Here is a 17685-nt window from a genome sequence, read left to right as displayed (position 1 = left end):
GATTCGGACCTAACATTTTACAGGTAGGTACTGAACACTCCCTTTATTTCGAATGTTGTAGGTACCTATCTATATGTTCATTGAGGTGGATCGCGAAAAAAAAAATGAAGGAGTATTTTGACCATAATACATATTTAGTAGAGACTTTCATTTTGAGGTGAAAGTCACTCGAGGGAAGATATGGATTTTCAAAGAAAGGGCATTTACAAAAAAAATTATGGGTTTTTCACTCTCTCTCTTTCTTTCTCTAGCCCTTTATTTGGTCATTAACTGATACATTCAACAAAAAATTGTTACTCTGGGTCTGGAGAACAATAATAATTACCTTAAGATGACAAATGAATAATACCTACATAATATTATAGGTACTTGACAGTTACAAAAATATCATCAAAAACTTGACCTTTTCCTTCAAAGTTTTTATTTTCAATAATAGTACAACATTACATATTGTAGTAGGTAAGTAATTCCTTGGATATGGTATCACATACATTAGGTAAATAATATATTATATCAATACCTAGAATAAAAAATTAAACCATATTTGCCATACCTATACGTACCTACACTTTTTCATTTGCATAATAACAATAACCTTCACAATTGCATAATTTTCTACTTGGTCATACTTGATATTGAAAATTTACTTTTGTAAATATGTAGGAAAAAAGGACCTTCACCATGTGGTGTACTTTTATCAATTTTTTAAATTATTTTTTCAAGTTGAATATTTATTTTATACTTAATTATTTTTTATAAAACATTTTTTTTTTGTAATATTGAACATTCTGATTAAAAATATTAATTTTATTTATTTATAATTTGACGCACCACTGCATTCCAAAAATATTTCCTCAATTTTAGGAGTACATAATATCTTTCAATGTTTTGGTTTGGCATAATTAATGGAAAATATTTGTGACAAAAAAATGTTCAAAACACGAAGTCAACTTATCCAAAAATAAATCAAATTAAATTTCATGATAAAATAAAACCACCACAAAACCATTGAACAATATTTTCTCAGAAAAGTGATTTCAGTCACTGAACTTGAAACCTTATCCATAAAACATGTAGGTACCTACATGTTACTCATTATCATACCTATATACATAATTTTGTGGTAAAAAACGATGTCGTGTTTTAGACGTTTTAGTCTCTGTGTAATGATAAATTATTTGAACCTGAACCCAATAGGGTGGAGAAATGTGCTGTTCGGGATAACATTTGGCGAGAATGCAATTAGATTCCGAGTAATAAACATGAGATTCAACATAGGAATTGAGTTAACTTATACCCCCATCAACAATTATTTTAATATAGTAAGTAATTTTTTTTAAAATGCTAAAGTATGCGAGTTCGTTGTGAAAACAAAATTTTTTCGTTTTCATTTTGGTTTTTGGAAAAATTGAGTTTTTGTTACGATATGATTTTTTTGGTTATTAAAAATAACGTTTTCGTTTTGCTTAACGTTTTTCTTGTTATTCGTTATTCATTATTTTCAAGTCTAATTCGTTTAATGATAATAATATCGTTATAAAGTTATAATATACCTATTATTTAAAATTTATGAACCTAAAATAAAATATCATTTTTTTTTTCATTTTCAGAGATTCGTTTCTATTCAAAATTATAAATGATGAAATTTCCTGTATGTGTCATGTGTGTTTCCAATGGATCGGTGGTTAACCGAAAATAAACAAAATATTCATTACTTTATGCGCCATTACCAACTGGCCTTCCTTCATTGGCATTATTACTGGAGGAACTTGATGAGGAAACTCTGCGTCTGCAGCGACACCTGAAAAACCAATTTTGTGTTAGTGTATACTAATAAGTAGGTATTCAATCAACACTTGTAATTCTTTAGTTGATGGTACCTGGTCGCCTCAATTCGCTCTCGTATTTGTTGCATTTCGGTGTTGGTCTGATTCAAAGCAGCTAGCACTGAATTTGATTTGGTTACTATATTTTGCCAGTTTTCTTTCAGGCGCCGGGTGCCTATCCTAATTAATTTTACTTGGTCGTGCACGTCTTGTAAACCCGTACTTATTGCAGCCAGAGTAATTTTCATAGGTTCTGTAGCAGCGCGAACCTCGTTTCGAATGGTTTCTTCCAACGTTCGTAATATTAATTGATTGTCGACCGCCCTTTCGACAGAATTAGTGACTTGCCTAGCCAACGCCTGTTGGTCTGGTATCTTCGCAACAGCATCGCCAATAACCGGAGTTAACGGGTTTTTGTCGAGCCTCTTATTTACACAGTGTGCTACAATAGTGCTTACTACCTGTAAAATCAGAACATCCTGTTACAACAATTCAATAGAACAATAGGTAGGTAATATAACTTCATCATGAGATGAAACTCACATAATCTAATTTTGATTTTTTACTTCGATGATCTGAATCAGACGATGATGAACTGGATTCGCTATCGCTATCCAAGGGGCGTTTGCTAGTCGTAGTTTCTTTTTTATTATCATCCATTATAATAACTCCGCTAAAATGATAACATTTCATCATTATCTAATGTGAAATTAAGAAATGAATGCGAATTGCAAACTTACTAATCATTAGCAAAAATGTAAAGCTGGAGATATTGCCAACTGGTGGAATCTTGACGAGGTAGTTTTTCGTTTATTAATTGAAACACGTCTTGTTAGATGTTGAGTGAATTCTTCGAATTCGAATAAACGTTATGGATAATGAAGCAACTTTCAAATTGATTAATGATACCTATCTATTAGATGCATATAACGTCGTATTAATGCAACTTGGCACTCTGAGATTTAAATTCATTTTTTTCAGTTTTCGAATTCCATGAATTTTGGCAACATGAAGTCATAAATTTTCTATAGGACCAAAAATCTGTAGGACAAGTTCCACTGTCCCGATTTATTTTGCCATTTTCATTGGAAAGTTGTAATCGAAAATTGAATTCGTACAATTTTAGTACTTTTGCAATAAAATTTCAATTTGCAAAATTTTAAATTTTTTCAAAAATCAAATTTGATAAGAAACATGCGTCTCTGATTGGTGGTTCTTCAGTGGGTTCGATTAATGTGATTCGTGAACGAATGGATGCGGAATGCGTCAGAAAAACGAATCAAATGAGCCATCTCATATTGTGATTTGTTACGCATCTCGCATTCAAAAAGAAAAATTGCATAATAAACACGTGATTAAAAAAATTCTTCCTCTGAAATAGAAAAAAATGAGAAAAATGTAAAATTTCTCCAAATTTTTATAGATTATTCAAAGTGTAAAATATTATTCGTGATTTTTGATACACGAACGTGTTTAATTAACAACCGTAAGTATAAATTTGTCTTACAATCTGTATTTTTCAGTATAGTTTTGATGTTCTGACAGTTTGATTTTACCTCTTACGTTATCAGTATTTTCCGATATTAAATAGATCATTTGCCTGTAACGATATTTGCTCGTCCTTCATATTGCGAATAATTGATCTAACAGAATTTCCGGTGTTTTTTTTACAGATCAGAATGGCTAACCACAGCATGAATCCCAACCGAAAGGTTGAGGATCTGAAAGGTGTCTCGAATCCTCGTAGTAAAGCCACCATTCGGCGACTTCAAATGTACAAAAATTTCAAACCTAAAAGAGATCGTCACGGTAAAATCATCAAAGCAGCTCCTTTTCAAAGTTGGCACGCTTCCGGAACCGTTGCTCGAGTCGAGCCGAATCGTAAATGGTTCAATAACACCAGAGTCATCAGTCAAGACGCTTTACAAAAATTCCAAACAGAACTCGGAAAGGTGATGAAGAACCCTTACGACATCGTCATGAAACCTACCAAGTTACCAATCACTTTACTCAACGAGAAAAATAAACGCGATCGTGTACATATCCTCGACACTGAAAGTTTCGAAACAACTTTTGGTAGCAAGAAAACACGTAAACGTCCTAATTTAATGGTCAAAGACGAACAACAATTAATGGAGGTGGTCGATCAAGCTACCGAAACTTACACCGACGAGAAAGATTACGATTTAATTCGAGATGACGGAGGTGTCAAACCTGCAGCTAGAGATTGGATCATGTCTGCCGGCCAAAGTAAACGTATATGGAATGAATTATACAAAGTGATAGACGCATCCGATGTTGTTATTCAAATACTAGACGCTCGCGATCCGATGGGTACTCGATGCCCGTACATAGAAAAATACCTCAAGAAAGAGAAACAGCATAAGCATTTGATATTCATATTGAATAAAGTCGATTTAGTTCCAGTTTGGGTTACTCAACGTTGGGTGGCAATTTTAAGCCACGAGTATCCTACCGTCGCTTATCACGCTTCGTTAACTCATCCTTTCGGTAAGGGTGCGTTGATTAATTTATTACGTCAATTCTCCAAACTGCACACCGAAAGAAAACAAATCAGTATTGGTTTCATCGGATACCCGAATGTTGGTAAAAGCTCCGTTATTAATTCTCTAAGATCGAAAAAAGTCTGTAAAGTCGCCCCCATACCAGGAGAAACCAGAGTATGGCAGTATATCACGTTAATGCGTCGAATATTCTTGATCGATTGTCCCGGCGTCGTATACGATGCTGCTAACGTCGAAACAGACACCGAGAAAATTCTCAAAGGAGTCGTTCGAGTTGAAATGGTACCCGATCCCGGTCAATATATTCCAGCTGTGTTGGAACGTGTAAAACAAGAACATTTAGCTCGTACTTATCAAGTATTCGAATGGACCGATGCGGACGATTTTATCGAAAAATTAGCTATGAAAACGGGTAAACTGTTAAAAGGAGGCGATCCAGATATCGACGTTATTGCTAGAATGATTTTGAACGATTGGCAACGTGGTAAATTACCCTTCTATACGGCTCCTGCGGGTTTCGAGATTCCACTCAGTGCCAAGACCACCGAAGAACCTGCAGCCGAAGTTAAAGTCGATAATCCATTATTAACGGTTAAGCAAGATTTCAGTAAAATTAAACTAACCACGTTCTACCCTGACGAACCCGAGTACCAAGCCGAACCTGTAGAAAGTGAAGATGAAGAACCAGACCAACCTCCTCAACAAGTAGACTCTCAAGAAGATGAAGATTCTCCTGATACCGACGAAGAAACCGAGAAGTTAGAAAAGAGAGCGATTAAGAAAGAAATGAGACAGCAAGCTTTCATGGATACATTGACCAGTAAGCAGAAACGTAGTTTATTCAGACAAATGAAACGAAAGAAAACTGGTAGCGATTTCTACGAAGTGACCAATGTTAAAAATAAAAATTTGAGTAAGAAAGCTATGTAATTATGAAAATAAAAAAGTGATTTATTTTGTAAAAATTCAATTGTGTTTGATTTCTTGTTGAGAATTGAACAAATAAATACTGTGTATTGATGATTTTATTACGTACGAGTTTTGAATGGAATAAGGATCCCATTCATGATTTTATTCAACTTTACTCTAGGCCAGTCAAATTTGAACGCTGTCCAAGTTTGAAAATTCAAGTCGGAAGTACAGCAACTGATTTAAAAATTGGGTCAAAAAACGTCGAACTTATTCTTTCAATGGTTCTTTCGTTGATCACACTGTTTCATGTCAGAACTGGTCGCACTGCCCTAAATATTTATTTACTTTACTTATCCTTGATACATTTTTAGGTTTTTTTTTTGGTGATTCATTTTCTTGAATTTTACATTGTAGCAACTGTTCATTTTTAATCGATTACTTTACCATCTAAAATGGTAAAATTATGTGCCAATTAGTCGTACACGTATAATCAAATCAATAATTCATAATGGAAGACATATTTCATTGGTGTAGAGAAGGAAACACTCTGCAAGTACGAGTATGGCTCGACGACACAGAAAATGATATGAACCAAGGGTAAGTGTAAATTCAACTCATAATAATGAGCCGACTTTAAATAATCTTATTGGCATAGCAAAATGATTACGCTTAATTAAACGATCATCACTATTGCAATTACACGTATCATCAAAATATCCATATATGGAGATGACTCTACTATCGGAAGTACCACTAACCTTTTCTCTTCTCGCTAGCGTAGGCAGATGAAATAAATAACGTATCGCAGATTGCCAATATTTTAACGAGTATTCGAATTATACATTTTTTATCGTATTTTTACATTAATTTTTATTTTATTTCAGGGATGATCATGGCTTCAGTCCGTTACATTGGGCCTGCAAAGAAGGACATTATAAAATCGTTGATTTATTATTATCCAGAGGATCGAGAATTAATGCCACTAATCGAGGTGATGATACTCCTTTGCATTTAGCCGCTGCGCATGGCCATCGGGATATCGTCAATTTGGTTAGTTCGTTTTTAAACTACCAATTTACTTCGAAGAGATAAAGTTATCGTTATAGAGATAGATACATAATTATGTAATACGTGTGAATTTCTCTATCTGCTGCAGTTACTAAGAAACAGAGCTGATATCAATTTTACAAATGAACATGGTAATACTCCATTACATTACGCCTGTTTCTGGGGCTATCAGCAAGTTGCTGAGGATTTAATTGCCCATGGAGCCATCGTTTCATTAGCTAATAAAGATGGCGATACACCTTTGGATAAAGCTAGAGGATCTTTGGCTAAACGATTCCATGGTGAGTAATTCAATTGTGTTTTTTTTCGAGTAAAAGTAGGCTACCTTTTGAAAGAAATCTAAATATACTTGTGTAATTTTGATTATTACAGAATTAGCTGTTGAAAATGGCCAAGATTTGAAAAAAATCAATTTCAGAGACCAAAGCTGGTTAGGTTTAAAAACTCGAAGTCGTAAGTGTTTCTCCATTTCACTCACCTAACCATTAGAGTAGATTCATACAGGGTGCCCAGAAATATCGTGAACCCCTAAAAAAGTTTTCTGCTTTTCTGCTAAATGTTTCGGTTGATCACACTGAACGATTTAGACTGACAAAATTTTCTGCTGCCCAAGTTCATTTTTCGATTTTTGGCGAATTTTTGAAAATTCAAAATTGACCATGTTTTTGGCGATTTATGCTTTTTTTAAAAAAAAGTACGTACTTGATCAGTAGAAATGATCAAAATAAGTCCCACAACTAATATTAAGCACCCAAATCCAAATTTCACAATTTCCAGCTATTCTGGAGCCTCCAGCGCGATTTTTCAATTTCTCCAGAATTTTGAATTTGCTCCAGAAGGCGTGAATATGAAGCTGGGCAGCTGAAAATCGAGTTTTATATTACACTCGGCCTGTTTAACGAGTTTATCTACATTTTAGCCGATTTCAGGAGTGACACCTCAAGAGTGGTTTTTTGACCAGCTTTTTTCAAAATTCAAACTTCAAAAAATCAAAAGTTTCCCGTTTGTGTGGAAATTTTTGAAATTCACGCGAATCGCTGTATTTTGTCCAAAACTAATCCCCCAAATCCAAATTTCACAATTTCCAGCCATTCTGGAGCCTCCAGCGCGATTTTTCAATTTCTCCACAATTTTGAATTTTCTCCAGAAGGCGTGAATATGAAGCTGGGCAGCTGAAAATCGAGTTTTATATTACACTCGACCTGTTTAACGAGTTTATCTACATTTTAGCCGATTTTGGGAGTGACACCTCAAGAATGGTTTTTTGAATAGCTTTTTTCAAAATTCAAAACTTCAAAAAATCAAAAGTTTCCCGTTTGTGTGGAAATTTTTGAAATTCACACGAATCGCTGTATTTTGTCCAAAACGAACCCCCCAAATCCAAATTTCACAATTTCCAGCCATTCTGGAGCCTCCAGCACGATTTTTCAATTTCTCCAGAATTTTGAATTTGCTCCAGAAGACGTGAAAATGCAGTTGGGCAGCTAAAAATCTAGTTGTGTATTATACTCAACCTGTTTAATGAGTTTATCTACATTTTAGCCGATTTTGGGAGTGACACCTCAAGAGTGGTTTTTGACCAGCTTTTTTCAAAATTAAAAAATCCAAAAAATCAAAAGTTTCCCGTTTGTGTGGAAATTTGTGAAATTCACGCGAATCACTGTATTTTGTCCAAAACTAACCCCCCAAATCCAAATTTCACAATTTCCAGCTATTCTGGAGCCTCCAGCACGATTTTTCAATTTCTCCAGAATTTTGAATTTGCTCCAGAAGGCGTGAATATGAAGCTGGGCAGCTAAAAATCGAGTTGCATATTACACTCGACCTGTTTAACGAGTTTATCTACATTTTAGCCGATTTTGGGAGTGACACCTCAAGAGTGGTTTTTTGAGGTACACTCTCGCTCCAAAACGGCTGGAAATGGTCAAATTTGCGCTCCGGGGGTCAGTTCTTGAAGAGATACAGCGATTCGCACAAATTTCAAAAATTTCCTCGCAAACGGTTATCTCTTGATTTTTTGGATTTTTTAATTTTGAAAAAAGCTGGTCAAAAAACCACTCTTGAGGTGTCACTCCTGAAATCGGCTCAAATGTAGATAAACTCGTTAAACAGGTCGAGTGTAATATGCAACTCGATTTTTAGCTGCCCAGCTTCATATTCACGCCTTCTGGAGCAAATTCAAAATTCTGGAGAAATTGAAAAATCGCGCTGGAGTCTCCAGAATGGCTGGAAATGGTAAAATTTGGATTTGGGTAATTAATATTTGTTTTGGGACTTATTTTGACCATTTTTACTGATCAAGTTCGTACTTTAAAAAAAAGCAAAAATCGCCAAAAACAGTCAATTTTGAATTTTCAAAAATTTGCCAAAAATCGAAAAATGAACGTGTGCAGCTGAAAATTTGGTTTTGGGGGTTTTAGACTATGCGCTTTCCAAAAATCGCGATCCCGTTCAAATCGGAGTGTAACACCTCAAGAGGTTCCCTTGTGAGTTGATAACATTCCACCAACCATATGCATCTACTTCACGTTGCCAACCTATATTTTTAATAAAAAACTTTCTTTGGGGTTCACGATATTTCTGGGCACCCTGTACTAATGATCAACTAGTAAGTTCACCGTTTTACTCTTTTCTAATTCTAGGCGACGCGACCTTATCACGCCATAAAGGTATCAATATAGCAGATCTGTCCCTCCACACGAAGCTCGGAGCATCACACAATGGCGAAACATGGCGAGGACGTTGGCAGAAAAATGACATCGTTGCCAAAATCCTCAACGTTCGTAATTGTACAGCTCGAATTTCCAGAGACTTCAACGAAGAATATCCAAAACTGAGGATATTCTCGCATCCAAATATCCTACCGGTGATCGGATGCTGCAATTCGCCTCCAAATTTAATCGTCATTAATCAGTATATGCCATGGGGATCGCTTTATACTCTTTTACACGAAGGAACTGGTGTAGTGGTAGATGCCGCACATACGTTACGTTTTGCAGTAGATATAGCTCGTGGAATGGCATATTTACACAGCTTGGAACGTATCGTACCCCAATATCTACTCAACAGTAGACACGTTATGGTCAGTTTAACCTTATTGAGAAAGTTTCTCTTCGTATAATGGATCTCATACGACTTGTTTATTTTCTTATTTCAATAATAGATCGACGAAGATTTAACTGCCCGAATAAACATGGCTGATGCGAAATTTTCATTTCAAGAAAAAGGTCGTATTTATTACCCGGCTTGGGTATCGCCCGAAGGTATTTTTTTTTTTTTTTTTTTTATATAAAATGACTCGATAAATTTTATTTTTTGAAGTACCTATTCTAATGATATTCGCAAATTTTACAGCTTTACAAAAGAAAGCATCGGATCGTAATTTGGAATCGTGTGACATGTGGAGCTTTGCTATTTTATTATGGGAATTGTCCACTAGAGAAATACCTTTCGCAGAATTTTCGCCTATGGAAATCGGACTAAAGGTAAAAAATATTAAAATATATGCTGAAGATACTCCCATGGAGATAATTTATTTTAGTTTATCCTTTTTTTTTTGTAAATAGGTGGTCAATGAAGGATTACGCGTAGCTATACCAAATAGTGTTTCAGCTCATATGGCCAAATTAATTAAAATCTGTATGAACGAAGAACCTGGTAAACGACCCACCTTCGAAATGGTTCTGCCTATTTTAGAAAAAATGAAACGATAATTTTTACTATCGAACTAACCAATTTGCTACTCACATAATGAATGACCTGGATGGTAGTCTTCCAGTATTATATGCCTTACAATCATGTTTTCTCTTTCAAATGACGATTGTTACCTGGTAATTTTTTTTTACTAATATCAAAAGTTTTATTAATAGTTTCATCTCTTCTTTTATTTTTTTTTGTAATCTTTCATTTCTTATCGAATAAACAGTTATTTTTATTTTATTTTATAGTTTCGACTTGCTGGTTGAAAAACTCGGAAATTTGATATTTTTACAGTACCTATATTTTATGGTAACAATAATTAAAAAATAATTTTTTTTTCATTTTTTTCAAAAACCTAAAATATGCATTTATTTTCTCGGTTAGATTACAATGTATTTTGAACTTGTACTCGTAGAGATTGTTCGGGAGAAAGCTTGTTCCAAGTGTGTAACTTCTATGGACTTTTTCACATTTTGCATTTTTTTTTTTTTTTTTTTAGTACATATTTTCAAAATGTTAACCTCCAAGAGGCGGAGGAGGAATATGAAAAAATTTAAACGATGAAGTGACAAATATTGAAATCTTGTTTACTGATTCTGATCCTGAACCCTGTGTAACCTTCCAATCCAAAATTTAAGCTCCTTCAGGGTAAGAGAATTGTGGCAGCCAAAATTCCAAAAAATGTAACATGGGCATTTGATTTTGAAAAATATTTCACCATAAAATTTCACCATAAAATCAAAATTGATTTTTTAGAGGAGAATTGGGGCTTCAAAATTTCACAAAAATACAATATGGGTATCAAATTATGAGTTTTTGGAGTCGCTGATTTCTTTTTCTAAAATCCATCTGACTTCAAATTCAAAATTGAACAACCCAGAACGAAGCCTGTGCCTATTTTTTTTTTGTTTTTACTCAAACATTACTTACTTTGATTTTGGAGATGAACAGCTTTTTAGAATCAACGTCACGTGAAAACCTAGGTACGTTTCCATAGGTTTCGATAACTATACTTATTGCATTTCATGAAATTTTGAGCTGTACCTCAGCCTCTTTCTGCGGAGTTCAACTTTGATTTTGGGGTCAAACTGATTTTGGAATCAGAATCAGCGCTTTCTAAAACCTATTTGTAGATACATCTCATCATTTTTTTTCGAAAGTTTATATCTTAAAAATTTTTTCCTTTTCTTCAGGCATTTATGCTGAAAAAGCAATTTTCTGAACTGACTCTCTAAAACCCCCATAATCAAGATTTCAAAATGCTAAAATTCGTTTTTAGATTTTTGGCAAATTTTTTAAAAATTTTAAAAATTTTAAAAAGCTGTAAAATTTTTTAAACAAAGTGGACCATTGTGAATAATTTTTCAAATTCAATTCCCAAGTATCCAAAATTACCAGTTTTGAGCCATTCTGCAGCCTCCAGCGGTTTTTCAATTTTTTCCAGAAAATTCAAATCACTTTGGAAGGGTTGAAAATCAACTTTAGCGCCTATAATAATTTTGGTCAATATTTTTTGGTGATCCTTTCGACTCGTTTACGTGGTTATAGGGAAATTCTTTTTCTCGAAAAATTGAACTTTTAAAAATACACTCTGGACTCCGAAACAACTTAAAATTATTCAAGTTTTTAATTTTATTTGGTGAAAGTTTAAAGAAAATTCAATCGATTTGGTAGGTCAGAAAATGGGAACTGGGGTATTTCCCAAACTTCTGTTTTCTGGGTGAATTTGGTAAAACTTTGATTTTATTCTCATTATTAGCCTACATTTAATTTTCAAAAATTAAAAAAAAAAAACGAAAAAATACGCTTTGGAACTAGAAATTATGACTGATGATGTTCATTATTTTGCATGTTCTTTCAGTCTGGTTTCTTGTCAAGTTCAAAAATTGTCATGCACTCATGCAAGTTGAGATGCCGCCCTCATAAGACAAAAACTGTATCCTCAAAAATAGCGGTTGACTTTCTCTCTAAATAAATTAGGTAGGCACCGTACAATTTTCAATAGAAAAAACTTTCTTCCGTCTGAAAGAAAACGAATGGTTCCAATTTTAATCGATTTATTGAAAATTACATCCGGAAAATAAATGCAAATCAACAAAAAAAAAAACAACGAAAGGAACAATTAAATAGTGATAAAACAGGATGTTCTGAAACTTAATACATTTACAAGTACACTATGAAAATAAAACACAGGTAGATAATTAAAATAAATTTGCACAGAACAGAAAAAATCCTTAATTTTTGTACATTTCAGATATATTTAATACATCAATTTTAAATAGCATTTCCTCCAAAATCAAAAAATCACACGCTCTACCAATACAAAGAAATTTCCAAACCTGAATTACTACAGCTTAAAAAAAACGATCACTCATTTAGACAAAAACTGCATATCTCGAATTACTCGTAATTTATCAAATTTATAAACCACATCTACTAATTCATCGATATGATTCAAATTAATTCCAACCAGCTTATTGTATATTTTAGACAAACTCTCATCAAATGCTCCTTCTAAACTGCGCCTATCTTCCAATTGACTGGTAATTTCTAAAAGATCATGCAACCCAATCAAAATACTTGTTTGAATCAAATCAGAAGATTCGCATTTCTCCACATTACTACTTAAACAACACATCAACGAAACCAGTAACTGATTTTCAGACAGAATAAGATTTTTAGACCTGAGCTCAGGTAAGTCTTTGATCATTTGAACAGCAAGTCTGATATTAATGTCAGGTTTCACAGTTGAATTCTGTTCATTTCTAAGTGCGAAAAGTCGATTTTCAAGATCATTGAGCAGATCTTTGAACTTATTAACTTGTTTGGAGTCGAATTCATTATTATGAAGAACATTCATTTCCGATAACGTTTTATATATTCTTGATATCTCCTGGAGAGTGCAATTTTTACACCAAATATCTGAACTAGAAATACTGACTAGGAAAGTTTTTAACAAGTTCCGTTCATCTGGCGTCCATTTTTCTTTACTCAGAATTTCCAGTTCTGAAAAAGCATAGAATATTAAAGCGACGTTTTGAGAATCGAACTCGCTACATATTTCGGTTCCTTTTTTTGCAAGTTTGATAACGAAACGTTTCAAGTTTTTCAACTGATTATCGTTCCATTTCTTGTTATCAAAAATGTTAAATTTACATATAGAGTTCAAACTGCTGGGAATTCCTTGAGGACTGAATTCATCAACAATAGCACTTCCACGAGTTACTGAATTGATAATAAAATCTTGAGCTGCTGGTATTCCAAAAATATTCCATTTAGATATGGCATTTAAGCTATTACTGATAACTTGCGTATTCAATTCGCCAGAAATTGAATTCCCTTGTTTGACCAGTTCTGCAATAAATTCTGTAGCTCCTTCCAGTTCATCGACGTTCCACTTAGAAAAAGCATTCAAGCAATTACTAACATTCTGGCAATCGAATCTGGCGATCGTTGACCTCCCCTGTATAATTAAACGAACGACAAATTCTCTAGCTCCTTCCAGCTCGTCGATTTCCCACTTGGACAGAGCATTCAAGGTAGTTGCAGTGTTTTGAGCATTGAATCCGCCCACTAGGGAGTTTCCTCGCTTCAGCAACTTCACGACGAACTCTTTGACTCCTTCAAATTCGTCAATGTTCCATTTACTGAGAGCGTTCAAGCTGATGGCAATATCCTGCGAATCGAATCTACTGATAATCGAACAACCGCGTTTTATTAATCGAGTAATAAATTCTCTGGCTTTTTTTACTTCGTCGATCTCCCATTTGGAAACCGCATTTAATGAACTAGAAATACCTCGTGAGTCGAATGTATCAGCTGTTAGAATTCCACATCTGATCAATTCTACGATGAAAGGTTTACTTCCATCTAACTCGTGGATATTCCATTTAGACAACGCGTTTAAACTATTGGCGATCTCTTGAGCATCAAAACCACCGGCTGTTGAGCTGCCTCGTTTTATTAACCGAACGATGAACGTTTTGGAACCCTGTAATTCATCAATATTCCATTTGCAAAACGCATTTAGACTATTACTGATACCTTGGCAAATAAATGTATCGATGATAGAGTTTCCACGTTTGCTTAACGAAACAATAAAACCTCTAGCTTCTTGAATCTCATCGACGTCCCACTTGGACAGAGCGTTCAAACTGTGCGCGATCTCCTTTGAATTGAATTCGTTCGCTATCGAAGTTCCTTGTTTCATTAAATAAATTATGAACTCCTTGGATCCTCGCAATTCTTCGACGTCCCATTTGGACATTGCATTCAAGGTTCTGGCAATACTCAGAGGAGTGAATCTATCACTAGTTGAACTTTTTCGTCCACACAGCAGTATGATGAATTCTCTGGCACCTTCGAAATCGCTTATATTCCACCCAGACAAAGCACTCAGGTTTTTTGCAACAGCTAAAGAATCGAACTGATCGATAATTTTGATGCCTTCTTTTACTAAGCGACTGATGAATTCCTTGGAGTCTTTGAACTCGTTAATATTCCATTTCGATAAAGCATTTAGACAATTGGTGATACGTTGAGAATCAATTTGATCAGCTGTTTCATTTTCCAGTATCCAAGTTGCTCGACTTATCAAACCGCCAATCACAGATCCAAATAAATCAACCTTGGCTACTTTCCGGTTACCAATTTCAACACATCCTTCCCATACATTGCTATTCAACACATACCATTTCGATAACGCTTTCAAACTGTTTGCAACGTGCCAAAAGCTAAATTTAGAAGAAGTTCGACTATTTGGATCTAATAACTGGTCTCCTTTTTCAGCCAATTTAACGATTAACTGCTTGAAATTTTCTCGATATTCGGTATTCCATCCAGGGCCAAAAATATTGAATTTTAATAAACTATTAAACGTGCCGGAAACTCCGCTAGCTTCAATTCTGCCCAACGAATCGAAACGTAAGAGCCATTCTCGCACCAAATCACCAGCTTCATCGGTCGAGTTTTTTTCTATTAACTTTAACTGCTTGGAGAAATCAGCGTGTGTTCTGAAGTTGGCGATTTTCGTGTCCGCATAACGTAATTCCTTTGAAAAATTAGCGCAATTTGATGAGGTAAAAAACGCCCGTTTCACATAATAATTACGACTATAATGAACTTGTTTTGGAAAATTAACACCATCTCGTAAGTCAGACAGCACTGATGTTATTGTTTCTTGCACGTGATACGATTTTTTTGAGAAGTAAGTACTACCTCGAGGATAAGGAAACATCTTCATCGTGCTACCATTATGGAAGTAATATAACTGCTTCGACAGATGTGTGTGGCCTTTGCAGATGGAAAACATTTCTACAGTTTGTTGAGCTTAGTAACACCTCCAAATTTTAGCAAACGTTCAAATGATTCATCCGCAGTGACGAAAACTCTCATCAACTAAAGCTGCGTTGTTCAACGAAAGTGTGAATGTGATTAAGACAAGATTGACAGCTTCGTTTCGCTTTCTCTTCGTTTTTCTCGGAGAATTGTTAGCTCGATGTTTATGAACAATGCAACCCAGGGATTCCTGTAAGATATTGCAAATATTTCATTGAATTTGTACTGTTTTGAAACGTTGAAAATTGACTTATGTAGTTGAGAAGAAAAGTTGATAAAATTTGGGTATTCAAAATAATGAAGTGCGTTTACACAGAATAATTCATTTTCGATACAATATGCACGGTTTCAATAATATATGTAATTAATGATTTTCAATATACGAGTAGAATTCTACTCACCAACGTGAATTTTCTTCAGTTTATAGGCAAATGAGGCATTAAATGTTTTGGTTTCTTGAGGTATAAAACACACTAGTTTTCAAAGCACTGCACCCTTTGCTATGCACGTTCACAAAAATTTCTGAAACACAAAGCGATAAAATCAAATTAGGTAAACTAACTGAATTACACAACATTCTGCTGATTTTAGGTAACTACTGAAGAAAACCTGAAAAAAATGAATATATGTAGACAAATTATTGCATTTGAATTAAATCAACGAACATCCATAAGAACATTTTTATGATGAATAAGTACTCACAAATTGGAACTTGACGAACGACGACAACTTCCAAGTTTGATAAAGTAAAGTAGGCGGTAATTTAAGGAAAAAATTATCGAAAATACAATCGCCGTTTGTAACAATCTTGGAGCACACAAGCAGTCGGTAATCAAATTCAGCTGCAATGGAAACAGATTTCAACAATCACTCAATTAGTCATCGTAGTATGTATAAATGTATGTTAACAACTGCGAATTTCACTCGAAGAATACTTACTCTTCAATAACTTTCGGACACTTATCAAGCAATTACCATACTCTCCATGAAGCAAGGGCAATTTAAAGTCAGCTAATGAGTATTGCTGCTGATGAATCGCCGAGTAGAAAGTCGCAGAGCTTCACTAGATGAAACTGATTTGAAAAACAAAAGCTTAAGCTTAAAGCTTATCAAATAATTAACAACTTCGATAGAAAATGTAACAAAATATTCAAATTTCCAACTTGAACAGTTGAACCGAACTAATTTGAAGAAATTCTATTATCATTATCATTCAATGATTCTTATCAGAGTACCGGAGTACCGGGTGACCAAGGGGATTTCGATGTTATCAAAAAGGAGAGAAAATTCCCATTATGAAAATTAGAAAATTGAATAATCGTCTAAAAAATGGGCGTTTGAGTGATGGTTTCAATGAAATACGAAGTAATCTTTCATTTTGCATCGAAACAATAATTCGAAAGCACTTTTTCTCGATTGTTATTCCATTTTCCAATTTTTACTTAGGAAAATTTTTTTCCCTTTTTAGCTAATCGAAATCAGAACATTGGTCACCCGGTAGCTAGGTTGTCTCTCATTGGTCTCTCTCTGGAGGAGATGATTCAGCCAATCACAGCGCAGTTGAATTTTCCCTAGCAATTTGACATAAAAAGGTTCCCATTTTTTGTCAAAATCGGAAAATTCAGCAAAAATCTGAGATTTTCGTATCAGTAGGGTGTTGGGGTCCCTTGAAAATGAAGAAGAGAACGTACCAATTTTTGGAACCACTGAATTGTAGCACATTGAAATACACAAATTTTGAAACAAAGGCTTTCAATTTGTCTTTTAGTTTTATTAAATCGCCAAATTAGAATATACGTCTAAACAAATTGGAGATCAAAACCCTCGAATTCATTAACAAAAAAGGGAATAATGAAACCCTTAGAAATGAAAACTTTCAAAACATCCAAATTGTACAATTATAGCTTTTCAGTTTTCGATTAGATTTTTCAAATCACTCAATAAAAAATAACTTTCCGGTGAATTATTTAACAAAAAAATAATAATAATAATAATAAGTAGGTAAAGATAAAAGGCAAAAGAAAAGTGTTAGCTTATCTCAATACTTACTAAGATTTACCAACCTGTTTTTATGCAAGTTCTACTGATTTTGAATTAATTTGAATTAACTTACATCAACATTCAACTTTTACTTAGGTACTAGGTACTAGATACAAATTTCTTTATCAGTCAGTATCGTCGTCTCAATGAAGTCACAATTTTTTCCCATTTCAAAACCGTACCAGCTGGAGCATTCGATTCGATAATGATTTTCTACGAGTATGTCCACCACAGTAACTTTTTCTGCTATTCTGTTCTAATGATAGGTACATTTTACA

General features: G+C 34.2%; 4 protein-coding genes across 5 annotated transcripts; 2 read left to right on the top strand and 2 right to left on the bottom strand.

Annotated features, from left to right (window-relative positions):
- Window positions 1-404: 404 nt before the first annotated feature.
- Window positions 405-3074, bottom strand: LOC135835020 (uncharacterized). The gene is made up of 4 exons (XM_065349069.1): window positions 2567-3074; window positions 2370-2499; window positions 1881-2287; window positions 405-1801 (listed from the first exon to the last, which is right to left on the bottom strand). Exons 2-4 carry the CDS (start codon window positions 2484-2486, stop codon window positions 1717-1719), a joined length of 609 nt encoding a protein of 202 aa, XP_065205141.1. The 5' UTR covers window positions 2487-2499; window positions 2567-3074; the 3' UTR covers window positions 405-1716.
- Ns2 (nucleostemin 2) lies at window positions 2315-5382 on the top strand. 2 transcript variants are annotated; one of them, XM_065349066.1, is made up of 2 exons: window positions 2315-2333; window positions 3500-5382. In XM_065349066.1, exon 2 carries the CDS (start codon window positions 3506-3508, stop codon window positions 5279-5281), a length of 1776 nt encoding a protein of 591 aa, XP_065205138.1. In that variant the 5' UTR covers window positions 2315-2333; window positions 3500-3505; the 3' UTR covers window positions 5282-5382. The 2 variants fall into 2 exon arrangements, with proteins under 2 accessions (XP_065205138.1, XP_065205137.1); XM_065349065.1 differs by lacking the exon at window positions 2315-2333 and adding an exon at window positions 3164-3312.
- Window positions 5383-5612: 230 nt separating this feature from the next.
- LOC135835019 (integrin-linked protein kinase-like) lies at window positions 5613-10270 on the top strand. Its single transcript, XM_065349068.1, has 8 exons — window positions 5613-5860; window positions 6148-6313; window positions 6420-6612; window positions 6704-6784; window positions 8974-9413; window positions 9495-9594; window positions 9686-9816; window positions 9898-10270. Exons 1-8 carry the CDS (start codon window positions 5772-5774, stop codon window positions 10042-10044), a joined length of 1347 nt encoding a protein of 448 aa, XP_065205140.1. The 5' UTR covers window positions 5613-5771; the 3' UTR covers window positions 10045-10270.
- Window positions 10271-12070: 1800 nt separating this feature from the next.
- On the bottom strand, window positions 12071-16595 carry LOC135835017 (uncharacterized). The gene is made up of 4 exons (XM_065349064.1): window positions 16307-16595; window positions 16070-16209; window positions 15769-15889; window positions 12071-15557 (listed from the first exon to the last, which is right to left on the bottom strand). Exon 4 carries the CDS (start codon window positions 15339-15341, stop codon window positions 12402-12404), a length of 2940 nt encoding a protein of 979 aa, XP_065205136.1. The 5' UTR covers window positions 15342-15557; window positions 15769-15889; window positions 16070-16209; window positions 16307-16595; the 3' UTR covers window positions 12071-12401.
- Between the last annotated feature and the right edge of the window lie 1090 nt (window positions 16596-17685).

The sequence above is a fragment of the Planococcus citri genome, chromosome 2 (genome assembly GCF_950023065.1).
Source record: "Planococcus citri chromosome 2, ihPlaCitr1.1, whole genome shotgun sequence".
Taxonomy (NCBI): domain Eukaryota; kingdom Metazoa; phylum Arthropoda; class Insecta; order Hemiptera; family Pseudococcidae; genus Planococcus; species Planococcus citri.
The sequence above is the reverse complement of the archived record's forward strand: the minus strand, read 5'-3'. Positions and strand labels throughout refer to the sequence as shown.